Raw genomic sequence first — 13,683 nt, forward strand, 5'->3', positions numbered from 1 at the left:
CTTTTGAACCTTCAGCATTAAACACAATGATAAAAGGAGCCCTCCTTACCCATTTTCCACGTCACCCCCACTCTCACTGCACAATCAACTGGATTCAAATTATAAGAATCAACCTATAGTTTGAAGCATAATACTCTTCCAGATAAAACATATGTTTTAAATACAATTATTATCCAAATGAAAGAGTTGTTGCCTAAAGAAAGAATGGAGGAACATCCACATTCTGTTACTTACACTTATAAAGCAGTTAAGCATTTACTTTTAAATAAAGATTGAAGAAAATTCTCCAACTCTAACAAATGTTCTGGGTAAATTTATAACCTAAACTTCAAAGAATGATATGAATGTAGCTAAATAGCAAACGAACATCAATTTTATACCAAAGTTTTCTTTATAACATTTTAATTATTAAATTAGATGTTATTTCTTTTCCTACAAGCATTTCCACAGAATCTACCTTGACCAATATACATATTATAATCACAGTACAGAATCCTATTTTTATGGAATACATCTGGATTTTTGATTCATCAAGACATAATAAAGGGGAGCTAACTTTCAGAATCCTTTCTTGTAAACAGCCAGCACCTCAAATCCTAGGTCTACAAAAAGGAGACACAATCTTAACTACCTATTGAATCAAGGCAAATGATGTAAGCGATGGAAGTGGGACAGGTAGGACTTGTGGCAAAGTAGCAAACTCATGACACAACTAAACACCCACTGCTGAGTTCCAGCATATTGCTGCTACTGGGAAGTGCACGACCAGAATTAGCAAATATTCCCATTTACCAAAAGGAATTAGAAGCTTGAATTTTACGCAAAATTTCACTAAAATTTATAAAGTTAGAAACATCTTCAAAAGTTTTTAAAACACCATATGGCCAAATAAAACATCTCTATTAAACATTTTTGCCCAGAATCACCAGTTTACAACCTTTGCCTTAAAGCAGTAATTCACTTTCAAAAATCGAGGTTCTGGGTCAGTGATAGAAAAGAGCATGTATTAATTTAATTGATTTTTTTTTGCATCCTGTTTAATAGGTGAAATATATATTATTTAAACTCACATCTTAATATTTAATTTTTCAAAAATAAACCCATAAAAACTAATCTTAAAAGAGCCAATTCTTTCAAGAAAGGTTTTACTGTTACTGGTAAATCTTGAAATCTAATTGATGCTCTATACAGAAGATAAAGTTATTTTTCAATTTACTTGGATCTAGAGAAAACAAATAAGAAAAAAATATTATATGCATATTTTTAAGCATCCTAAGCATAACAAAGTACAAAAGAAAGGCACAATTAATGTACTAATGCATCCACTTTTTTTTACTACAAATACTCACCTAAGGATGCACAAGCAAATTTTGCCTCCTGATGTGAGTCTGCAGAATCCAAATCTCTGTTTACTTTCAATGTCTGTCAGTACAAAGGTAAAATGCTGTCCGACTTGATTTTGAGATACTCTATAATACAGCAATATTATAAAACTTTAATGTGTTTTTGTGTGACAATTTTCTTAAAGAAAAACAAAGCAAGAATGTATTTACATGAGCCACTGGGTTCACCTTCTTAATCAGTTGGTTCTCAAATCTAGAACTATGTTCTAAAACTAAAATGAGTATGAAATGTGTAAACAACTAAATAATGAGTCAAATATCACATTAAGTTGTAACACTTACAGGCCGAGCAATTAAGTATATACTAACCCCATAGTAGGGAATCATAAGGTATTTCATTGTAAGTCTGCACATGCCTAAAAGTACTTCTAAAATGTTTCATAAATCTGAAAATACCATTACTGAGACTGTTGAACTGAGAAGGAAAACATGATGACTGATTCTGCTCAACTCCAGCCTCTCTTGTCATATTATTTTTAGACTGCTTAGACAGCAAATAAGGCTGCTTTAGCATCCAATGGCAGCCACCACCACCTCTGTTTAATTGTTTCTTCTGTTGACATTCTCACCCAGTAAAGCACCATAAAAATTACTATTGGCATTTTTCAGCATTCTCGTCTAGAACTACCTATGAACTGAGAACAAATTTCCAAGCACAAAGAAAGAACACAATTCCCACAGAAAAGCTTACTACAAAGAATTTTAGCTGTTGACCTAAGTATCATGCTATTATAGCATGCGTCACACTGCGGTGTAACATGCAATATAAACCATTACACTGAATCTTTATCACCATTTAAAATATATAAATACACTTCTTGTTACTGGCTATCATTCTGCCATTAGACAACCATAACTGAACATCTGCTTCCTGGTCCCAAGATAAAATATCTATGACACCTAAATTTTGGTTCTGAAATAGCCACAGGAATTATGTAGAAAGAAGTAAGTTGCTTTATTACCAGTGTGCCAATGTTACTACAAATTGTTTCAATTGTCAGGAAATACTGCATTTCAAGTGCTGAATATTTCACAAATACACATTTAAGTGGACAGTTCTGAAAAAATTTTTACAAACTTCAAAAACACCTCCAGTGCCCATGTTCACAATGTACTTTCAAAGCTTTTCCTCCTGTATTTTATCTTTGCTAGTAATGTGTAAATTGCAACTTGAACAAGCACAACTGATTCTCTAGGAAGGAGGTAAAACAAGGGGTATCATTCATCAGCAATGCTTATTAGTATCAATTAGCCTCATTCAGAAGGCATTATCTTTAACATTGTAAAATTTCAGATTTTTACTAATCTTTACTTTAGCAAAATATTTTCCAAAAACAAATTTTCCTTTAAAACCCCTCATACCATACTCTTAAAAAAACTGATAATAGGGTGTGAAAATCACATGAAAAACAATAAATGATCAGTTTTTATGTTCAAAGGCCTATATATTCTGTGAAATTCCAACTACACACAGGTAATACTCTATTCATTATTTGTTCAGTAAAATACAAACATAATGAGATTTTCAAAACTGCTGGGAGGACTTCCCTGCAGCCTTCCATAATATTGCACTATTTCTATACAGCTATTCTTGGGAGACAACTAGCCATGAGTTTTACAATATCACACAGATGGTCTTTTCAATTAGGGTGAAGTGAGATAGAAACCAGGATATATACATCTAATTTTAAAAGACACAATTCTAAGGCTCTGATTAAGGACATAGTAATATTTTTTTTTTCTGCAGGTGCTTACAATATGTACCTGAAGAACAAAAGGAAGAAATGGAACCTTAAGACTTCTCCTAACTGGCCACAGTGGAGAAAACAAAAGATATAATAATGTAAAAAGGCTTCTTCCTTTCAAATATTATTTAATTTTGAACCTCTGGTCCTTTTTTTGTTGTTGCTAGAAGCAGTGAAGAGAACATACATTTCTTTTTATTAAAAAACACATGAAACAATTTTAAAGTGCTCACTGGGATGAGCTGAAGTTACTTTGAATGATGGTTTATACTGTACCTTTCAATGTCAAAGGGGAAACAGAACTTGGGCACACTCTGTAGTACTTCCTGCAAATGCAAATTAAAAAAAAAAAGCTTTAGAATATTTTAAAAGATGCAGTTAAAACTTTTTCTTGAGACCTTTTCTAGGGGGGAAAAGGTTTGTTTTTTTTTTTTTTCCTTAAGAAAAATAGCACAGGTTCCTAGACTAAAATAATTGATTATTAAAAAGGAATTAAGTTGGTGCTTTGGCAGATTGCACTGACAATGCCACGGAAGCCCCAGGAGGGAAAGGCCTGGCCTGAAGGGTATTAACACCCTTCACATCCCCGCTGGGATTCCCTTCAACAAGGCCATATGGATTTTACAAGAAGCACCGCACCATATGGGTAAGCTACGTCTGCTGCTACTTGTACCACAGACTAGCCACAGGGACTTCTGACAGATCCTGGCTCAAAAACATAAATGTTGTTTCAATTAAAATGCAGGCAGAGAAAAGGGAATGAAGTTGGCAGCGGCATGAATTACTGAGAGGTATAACAAATCTACATGTCCCATAGTAAAATGGTTAAAAAAAAAAAAAAGACTTTCTATAGCTAAAGAAACACATTTATATGTTTCAACTCTTGGTAAATTCAACAACAGTAACACTAAGTTTATCTCAAATAACAGTCTTTAAAAAAATGTGTATCTAAAAAATAAGCCTTTAAATTTAAAACAACATGGCTTCTATTCTGTGCACTTTTGTTTACGGATTGCCTAATATGAAAATCAGTGTTTTAATTAAGCATAGAAAATAACCTGCAGTGATTTTATAAAGTCATTATAAAATAATTTTAAAAGCCTTTAGAAATCATACACGTTATAATCATAATAAAATATGAGTAACTGTCAGACACCTGGCAAAAAAACAGAAAAAGATTTATTTTTTTATATAGGAAAAACAACTTAAAATTAACTCTCATTCTAAAGTTAAGCTTTAGAATTGAAAATAACATCATATAAGTTCAAAGTCAGGTGATTTTATAAGACAAAGCAGAGATTTATGAGAATGTTTCCTATAAAAAAAAAGAGCAAATATCTTAATGCAGTAGTCACCCCCACCAAAAATACTACCTCTTTACCAATAAAATTTACATCCAGAGAAATTATTAACACCTGCATATTTAACTCCTCTACAGAAACCTAGTATTGAGTGTTTTAAAGTAGAATTTATCACGTTCTTTTAAAATGCAGACTGCAATAAGATATTAATTAATAATAAAACATTATAAAATTCCAATGCCAATACCTAAGGAAGCTTCAAGAAAGCCTTAAGACATTGAAGCAGAAAGAAAAGCAGCATGTAAAAAAAGCAGTCCTTCTATCTTTAGGGCAAGGTACCCTGCTTTGCTTATGAACACATACCTTTAAAAATATGAGCACAGACCCCATATTTAGAAAAAGCTGTTTTACTATTGAAAAAATTCTGTTAAATGTAATTAAAAGAGCCACTAAACTTGAAATAATTTAAATTACTGAAACTGAACATTACAAGTAAGTTCATTTATCCATTGCTAATCCTTATCTTGTGCTACAAAAAGTGAAGCCATTTACCATATTTAGTATACATATCAACACTATTTTAATATCCCTCCCTTGCAAAGTTGTTCATATAATTTTTGTAACAACAGATCCATATTCAAAACTCATTGTCTACTTCTAAATGTACCAAAATTAGTAATATATTTCACATCAGTTTTAAGACTCAAATTAAGAAGAATGTTTCCCAGTTAGTTGCTCAATCTTTCACACCCTCCCCCTCCCCCTCTCCACAAGCAACACACATGCACACACTTCTGCAAAACAGCCTCAGCTCGCTTCCCAACTGGCAGAAGCATCCCTCAGGGGACAAGTCTTTAAACCTCCGCACTCTTTAAAATTCAACCAGCCAGCAGGTCTATAGAGTAGTGTATAAACAGTATAGACAAAAAAATCCTCTCTCAGCTTATGTCAGCGACAAAGCAGCTCAGCAGTTGACTGCTTCTCCCCTGACAGTAGACGCTGGGTTTACACAGATCAATAGCTGAAAGTCCTACCTAGCTCCCAGGGCTCAGGTTTTCTTCCTTAATTACAGGTGCTATTCAAACTGAAGTTAAAAAAGAAAAGAGACAGAGAGAGAGGTTGAAGGGAGGAATAAGATACATGCAAAAAAGTTTATTCTTTTAGCAATAATGTTAATTGAAAATTGTACTTTTATATGTATTCGAAGAGTTCATAAAATCTGATGCTTCCATCATAAAGTGTTTTTGATATCACACACATATGCACACTAGATGGGGATCCATAGATTATGTGAAAGCTTTAAGATAAAACTCCTCAAAAGTCATGTTTCTGTTTTCTTCAGGCTTTTGTTTTCAGGAAATACCTAATTTCCTCAGCCAAGAAAAATTATTTGAATTTTCTAAGTCATCTTAATTCTCTAAAATATTTTATTTTTATACAAAAAGAACACACTAAAATGTCAAATGTTAAAAATAGTAATAACAAAAGGAAATAGAATATACAATTATGAATAGTAAAATACAAAGGGCATACATAACACACACACACACACACACATATGCGCATATACCCTAAAAACAACACATCTACCATCATATAAATGACTGGAAATAAGGACTGATGAAAATTTATACACTGGGTTTTTCTTTTTGGCACTATATCCCCGATCTCTATTAATAAGCATTATGGTCAAACTGATCTCATAAGAGAGAAGAGAGCAAACTGCTAGTGTTTGAGGGGTTTATTAATAACTCTTTATCCCATGAGGCTACTGTTCAGCATTACAAATTGATCAAATAAAAAGGAAAAAAGCATTTAAGAATCTACTTTTTGAAAAAACTAAAATATGCAGAGTTTACCTCCTAATTGAAAGTTCAATAACCACAAAGGTCTTAGAATTTCTCAGAGAAAAATCTAAAATGAAATGAGACATATCATTATTGACACCAGTAATTGTTTTCCTCTTCTTAAACTACTTCTTCCCCTACACTATATTGAAACACTAATGTTCTCTAAGGTTCCATATACTTCTCTCCTCCATGCTGATAAAGTGTATCTGCCTAGGCAATTTTGTTTACATCCATAGTTTCAACTACAACTACCAATCTCTTAGTCTTATAGATATTTCTGACTCCAGGATTATATATCTAACTACTCTCTAGTATCAATTTCTGAATGTTCCCTAGACACCTCAAATTCAGAATATACAAAACTGAAGTAATTCTTTTACATGTAGTCCTTATCACCTGGAACAGCAGCACCATCTACCTAGTTACCCAAACCAAAACATGGTAGCTGTCTAGTCTAGACCCCTCCCTTTTCTTAACTTCCATATATAATCCAGTCCTCTTAATTCAATTCCATAACTATCTCACTCCGGAAGTTCTCAATGGGAAGGCAGTAAGAATTGGAAGATAAGAGGGTGTTAAGAATCACTTGGGAGGGCTTTTCAAAACACATTCATCACCTACACTATAGACCCATAAGGGTCTTGACTCAGTTCAAATACCATCCATATTTAAGGAATAAGACTAACTGTAACTAACCAAGGAATATACTAACTGTATAATTAAGGAATAAGACTAATGTTAAGGGTGCTTAATAGGTCAGGAATAGTTACTCTCTCATTGCAAAAAGTTACAAGATTTGCTCAGGGATTGGTTAATTCAACATCCTCTTTGAGGCCTCCAGAAACTTCTGTCCTTGTTTCTGCTTTGCTGTCCTATTTGTTGGATTTGTCCTCAGATACCTATACTCATGATCACAAAATAAGCTGCCAGAGTTCAGCACACCACACGAAGACACAGCAGTGTCCAGTGAAAGAAGCATTTCTTTCTGTCATTTCTTTTCACCAAGTGAGGAAACTTTTCCCAGAAGTGCCCCCTCGACCCCACAGCTGACTTTCCCAATATATTTAATTAGCCCAGAAGGTCACAGCTACTCCTAAACTAATCACTGGCAAGGGAAATGGTTATCTATGCTTAGCTTAGCCTTAGACTAGTTAAAGAAAAAGTCAAAATTCAAACCTATTCATTTTCTGCTAACCATGATGCATGTAATTTTATAAAAAGCTGAAATACCATATTTTCTTTCTTAAGATTCCACACAATAATTTTAATCAGAAAGTTCTCAGGAAAAATATAACACAATTTATATAAGAACAGTTTTCAAAAATCCATCATTTTATTCTTTCAGTAACACTTTCAGAATCATTTTGTAGCAACAAGGGGGCCATTTGTCAATTCTAATCTAATTTTTCACAAAGGCCATCCATTCCTAAAAAGGTGATTACTTCACTTTGAATACTATCTCCCCAAATATGTGAAAATTAATTAATACTATGAATTCAAAGAAACATGCACTAAGCTGCTTAGTCACAAGCAGACTGCACGGTGCAGAACTGAGATTCCCACACTGTGCACTGAGATGTTTCGGGCGGCACAGCAAACTCACAGGGGCACTGCAAGATGCCTTAAATTGTCAAGGGAAATACAGCTATCTTGATAGGATGATTAAATCAGATGGCATTTTATTAAAAGGTAGAATTACATTAATATGGTAAAAGATATATCTAGCCTCTTTAGACATCTTCTCATTTTTTTAAAGAAGTTTTTTTTTTTTTAATTAAGAGAATGTATTTTAACCTTAAAGCCAGGGAATAACTGTCAGGATAACTGAGCCCACTGTGGAATTTTTCTCTTGGTATTTGCTTTCATGTACTATTTCAATTAGAAATGAACTTCTGTCTTTCCTCCTTAAATTAGGGAAAGTACTGTAAGTCTGTGATTTCTGACACTAAAACTATTTAGACTGTGAACTCTGGTCAAATTATTTTTCACTTTCAAAAATTAAAAATGAATTTTTATTGTTGGAAGATTTATATTTGCTTGCCAAGAAGCAAATATATTCTTCTATAAAAAGAACTGTGCTGTTGAAACAAATTTTAAGGATTTTGGTTCTCTGTGTATCAGTCTTAGAAGGATGAGGAGACCTATGTGGTCTGCAGTCACTTTAGTTTAACCTACTGCCCATGACAAAGCCTAGATTCAAAGCAGGGCAGAGTGACGTTATAAGAAATATGTATATTCACAATTAGACAGGTGGTTTGCTTGGCCAACAAAAGGTATTTTTCCCTCATTAATTTAAAAGAAGCATTTAAAAGCCATGAAAGAAAATTATACATATATATGCAAATAGGGTTCTTTTTGACTTTGTCAAAAAGTCTACTAAAAACTGCCTTCAAATTTTTATCCCTAGGTTAACTTTAACTTTTAATCAAGGATCAGAATAACAATTATCCTAAAAAGCCACTTAGTTTGTTTTCTAGTTTGTTTTCTAATAACCATATAACCTCTCACTGCTTTCAGACTAATATCTCTTTGCTTTATTCACCTTATTTTAACTAATAACATTTTCTAGATCAAAGGAAATACATAATAAAATAGAACATTGCCTATAAAACTTATCTGCATTTACAGATACTAAAGTATTTAAAACTGAATGTCAATCATCTAAATCAAGATAAGTAGAATGAAGGTAAGTAGGAAAATACTTCAATTTTTAGAAAAAAACAAGTTTTACCTCAGTCAACCGATAGGCTACCATGACTTCACCCCACAGCTAGATGTTGTGTAGGATAAAGGAAATATGATTCCTGATTTTTGGAACAAGGAAGACTTAAGATTAGATCATTACAAAATAGATGCATGCACGCATGTGCACACACACACACACACACATACGCACACAGGCACACAAGCACACACACAGTAGATGGAAAGTCACAGTGGCCAAGTGCACAATGCTCTGGAGTCAACCGTTAAAATTCAAATTCCGGCTCTGCAAGGTATTGGCTATGTGCTCCATTAACCTCTTCCAGAAAATGGGCAAAAATTGTTATCTATGTTGTAGGACTGAGGATTTATTCGGGGATTTATATGAGGATTATGTGAGAAATCCACATAAATGATTAGACGATGTCAGGCATATAAAAACCTCCTGACAACTGTTAGCTCTTTTATTAGTTATTTTGTTTTAAGAATTCTCAAACATCATATGAATTCCAATGAAGATACTTATTTACGCAAAAAATATTTACTGAATAACTAAAACATTAAAGGTCCTGTGTTCAATGGCCTATGCCAAAACATTAGCATCCTCAGACATAAAATGATGAAAAATATTATATTATACTGAATAATTTATCTGCCTCCTTTGAAGATTTTTAATATATTTAACATAGGTGTGTATGGATATAGATATACATGCAGATATAGATTTGAATGCATTATACTATTTCTATATAACCAAACACAGTAAGAGCAGCCTCTGTTAACCCTGCAAGGTTATACCATATGCGTACCTCATGATCCAACATGTGTAGGAGAGCTTACTTTGGGCTGTCATATTGGCTACTTGAATTAAAACGATCTTCAAAGAATCATGCCAACATTTTTCATTTAAGGAGGATTTCCTAATAAAATTCTTTTTTCATGTACTTATTTATCAATCCAAATAAAGATTAATTACCAATTCTAGGTAAGGTACTGACCAACTTGAAGAATAAAACTATCTCTTGCTTTCTTCTACAATCTCAAATGAAGCCTTTCCTTCAACCGTCTTGGCAAAGATATTGTTAAATGTACCCTTAGAAAACATATCCTCTCTCTCTCACTGCCCTGTAATAGTGTTATCTCTTTTTGTCCTCTGTTAATCTTTATTTTATATTTTTCCTCAGTCACAGGCTACCAGACTCTTGATTCATATTTTTTCTGTTATTCTTCATACCTAGGCCATGTGCAGATAATCCTTCTGTCATGATATTCATGACATATTCTCCATTCACTGTGTAGGTCACACATTAGAGAACTGATTTTTGTATTACAGATGACAAATAGAGATATGATATGTTCCAGAGCAGTAAATTATAATTATCCTGTTTTTCTGGTCCTGCCTTGAACCTAGTTCAGAACTATGCCTGAACTGCTAATTTTCCCCAGTGAATCTTGTGATACATCAGATGGGAATCTTGTCGTTTGTCTGATGCTTTTAAAGAACAGAATCTTAGTTTTAGAGCATAAATCAGGGACTGTACACTTTAAAAGTGCTTGAAAAATATACCATTAGATGAGTATTATATTCTGGGAGCAATGGTATATTTACTATTTCTCTATGCCTTGAAAGTCCTTGGAATCTGTAAAATCATCTAGCAGAAAAGCAAATTATAGTATATTTTAAAAGTTTGGAAAAAATCTTAATTGATTGTCTATTTAACTATTTGGAGGCTTTGTTTGGAAGAATTAACTTATAAGTACACAATTATAAAATACAAACTGTTCTATGAAGACCATTTATTTAAAATGTATAAAGTCTAACCAGTACTCATATATTGACAAATTCAATGTGAATTTATTTATATCAGTTATCAATATGTTTATGTATGTTTATTTACCAAATATTTAATGTGTGAATAGCAGTCACAGACAATCACATTGTAATGTAATAAGAGCATTGGCAGGAAAAGTGAAGAATACCAGGAAGCCTAGAAGACAGATATGTAAACCAAATTTAGGAGCGGTGCTTCTGGAAGAGTGTAGTGGAAGTTCCAAGGGAAGAAATCCTAAGTAGAGAAATGAAGGAAGAATGAGAAATTGGCCAGCCTATCGCATGAGAAGAGGGAGGTAGAGAAGACATAAGAATGGTATTCCCTCATAGGAAAGAAAATGTACAAAAGTCTGGAAATGAGAAAGAACAAGTACAAAGTTTGGAAGAATGATAAGAGAGTGTAGCTTGAAAATAAGCAAGGGACTGAATACATAAGATCTTTAAAAGCTACCTAAGAAGTTTGGACTTTATGCAAAGAGTAAGGAAACCATTCCTCCTGGTTTGCCCACAACACTTCACATATATCTTCTCAGCAAATTATCAATAGCACCCCCTTTTACTCTAAAAGGTATCCAAGTTATAATTTATTGTAATAGAAATCAGAACAGTGGTAACCTGGGGCTGTGGGGTGGGTTAGGGGACACAGTAAGTAACAGAAAGCAGCAAGAAGGAACTTCCTGGAGTGCTAAAAAGTCTGTATCTTTAAAGGAATGGGGGTTACACAGGTGTATGCATCTGTCAAAACTCATTTCATTGTACACTTGAGACCTACATTGTTCCATACATAAATTATCGGTCAAAAAACCCCTAATAAATAAGTATCTCAGTTTGGACAATAAATCATGGTTCACCCTGTCTAAGAGAAATAGGGAAGCTTTGAAGGGTTTAAAGCAAAGGAGGGCCCCAACTGGGCTTGAATTTTAGAGCGATCACTCTGGCTATACCAGGTAGAATAAATTTAAAAAGGACAAGGCTGAAGACTGGGAAATCAGAAGGCTTCTGCAATAATCAAGGTGAGTGGCAGTAGCCTGAAGTAAAACAGTTGCAGCAGGAATGTAGAGAAGGGCACAAAATTAAGATATATACATGGGAGTAAAGATGGAGACATCAGGAGGTAGCTGGATAAACTGGTGCTCTAGAGAGAGTCAAGCTTAAAGACAAAGAAAAGGAATGGCACTGATGAAAACATACGGATAAGAGCTATGATTGATTTATTCTCCAACATTATGAAAGATCAATGTTATTCTTCATATTTTTATACTCACCTCAACAAATACTCCATCATAATATCCCCAGGTTATAAAATCAGCAAATTTTCTCATACAATGATGAAAATATACCATGTCTTTGCTCTCCTAATGACTTGTTTCAAGATATAGGTTATAGAGCGTTTAACCACTTCTAATATTATAATCAACATATGTCATTCATCAGTAACCAGAGATCAATGAAGTTAGTAGCAAGCCAGAAAGTCTTAGTAGTTACAATTGGCATAATAAATGGAAACAAATGGATCTCTAAAATCTTTTGGGGCTTATTCAACTTTGGAGTTCCTCTCATGCCTAACCAGTGCCTGGCACATCACTCATACTCTGAAGAAAATTTGTTGAACTCATATTAAATTACACTGTTTTTAGCATCATAAGAATAAATTTGCCTTGGTAGACAGTTCAAGGAAATGTGATTTATGAGTGTGCATGTTTTCTTATTTCATTACTTTCATATATATATATGTATATATATATATATATATACATATATATAAAATAAAATCATTGCTGGGGTGCATGGGTAGCTGAGTTGGTTCAGTGTCTGACTTGATCTCAGCTCAGGTCTTAATCTCAGGGTCGTGAGTTCAAAGCCCCACGTATAGTAGTAGTAGTAGTAATAATAATAATAGTAATAGCCTACTCTATGCCAGGTTCTGACCTAAGCACTTTACATCTATTACCTCATTTAGTCCTTACAAGAACTTCTGTTTTGTTTCCTTTTCCTTGTGGAAAAAACAAAAAGAAGTCAAAGAGACTAAGTAACTTGTCCAAAGTCACACAGCTAGCAAATGTTAAAGTCAGGACTTAAACTCATAGGCTAAAGCTTCTAACCATTATTCTCCATCCTATGTATTTTTTTTTCACTTTGTTTTCATGAAGGTTCCAACATATAATCAGCAGATACCTAATTTGATGCCCACTTGGTCTCTATGTGGTAGATACTTCCCATATTTATGAAGAGTTAAAATTATACAATATTTCAAAACAAAAGTTCAACCTGGTGTATGAAAAAAATAAAAGGGACCAAGACATGAAGGAATCACGAGGAGAAACATGAGATAATATGTAATTACAAATGTGAGTCTTACTTGCCCTAGGTTGTTCTATTCCCTTGAAATTAACTTCTGATACAAAAAAAATAAAAAATAAAAAATAAATGCTGCTTACACCTATGCTTGTTTATTACTACTGAGAATATCCGATTTACAGTAAACTAACACCTAACTCCTTTCAAATAACAGACTTATAAATGAGGGCTTAAATTGATTCTCACAGAGGAATAAAATATCAAGTAATTAAATTTGAAGCGTATTCTTTAAAATCTGAAACAAAATCATGTGTCACATAGCAGAACAAGGACCATACCAGAACAAGTCAGTCATACTAGAGTAACAAAAGCAGTATGAGGTTAAACAACGTTAATAATAACAAAGGGAGTTAGGCTTGAGAGAATATTTATTCATCTTAGGCTCAAGAATGAAGATTTGTAGATAGGTCAAAGCTGTCTGTATATGATGGTCAGATGGACAAGGAAAACTAGCTCAGATAGTTAACACCCTGGGTTCAGTTATACATTTAG

At 33.4% G+C, this 13,683-nt stretch overlaps 1 protein-coding gene across 9 annotated transcripts in view; it reads right to left on the minus strand.

Moving 5' to 3' along the window:
- The window catches only part of DENND1B (DENN domain containing 1B), a 267,467-nt gene that overhangs the window by 169,344 nt on the left and 84,440 nt on the right, over positions 1–13,683 (minus strand). For 7 of the 9 annotated variants that reach the window (XM_073884621.1, XM_073884620.1, XM_073884622.1 and 4 more), the window contains 2 exons: positions 3,425–3,474; positions 1,350–1,469 (listed from right to left, as the gene is read on the minus strand). The exons of the other annotated variants lie outside the window; for them this stretch is intronic. In XM_073884621.1, the coding sequence (XP_073740722.1) occupies positions 1,350–1,469; positions 3,425–3,474 (170 nt within the window). The remainder of the gene's footprint in view (positions 1–1,349; positions 1,470–3,424; positions 3,475–13,683) is intronic. 9 annotated transcript variants of the gene reach the window in all.

Source organism: Callorhinus ursinus, unplaced genomic scaffold, assembly GCF_003265705.2.
Source record: "Callorhinus ursinus isolate GAN/ISIS: 27379988/994484 unplaced genomic scaffold, GSC_fseal_2.0 scaffold57, whole genome shotgun sequence".
In the NCBI taxonomy this organism is placed as follows: Eukaryota; Metazoa; Chordata; class Mammalia; order Carnivora; family Otariidae; genus Callorhinus; species Callorhinus ursinus.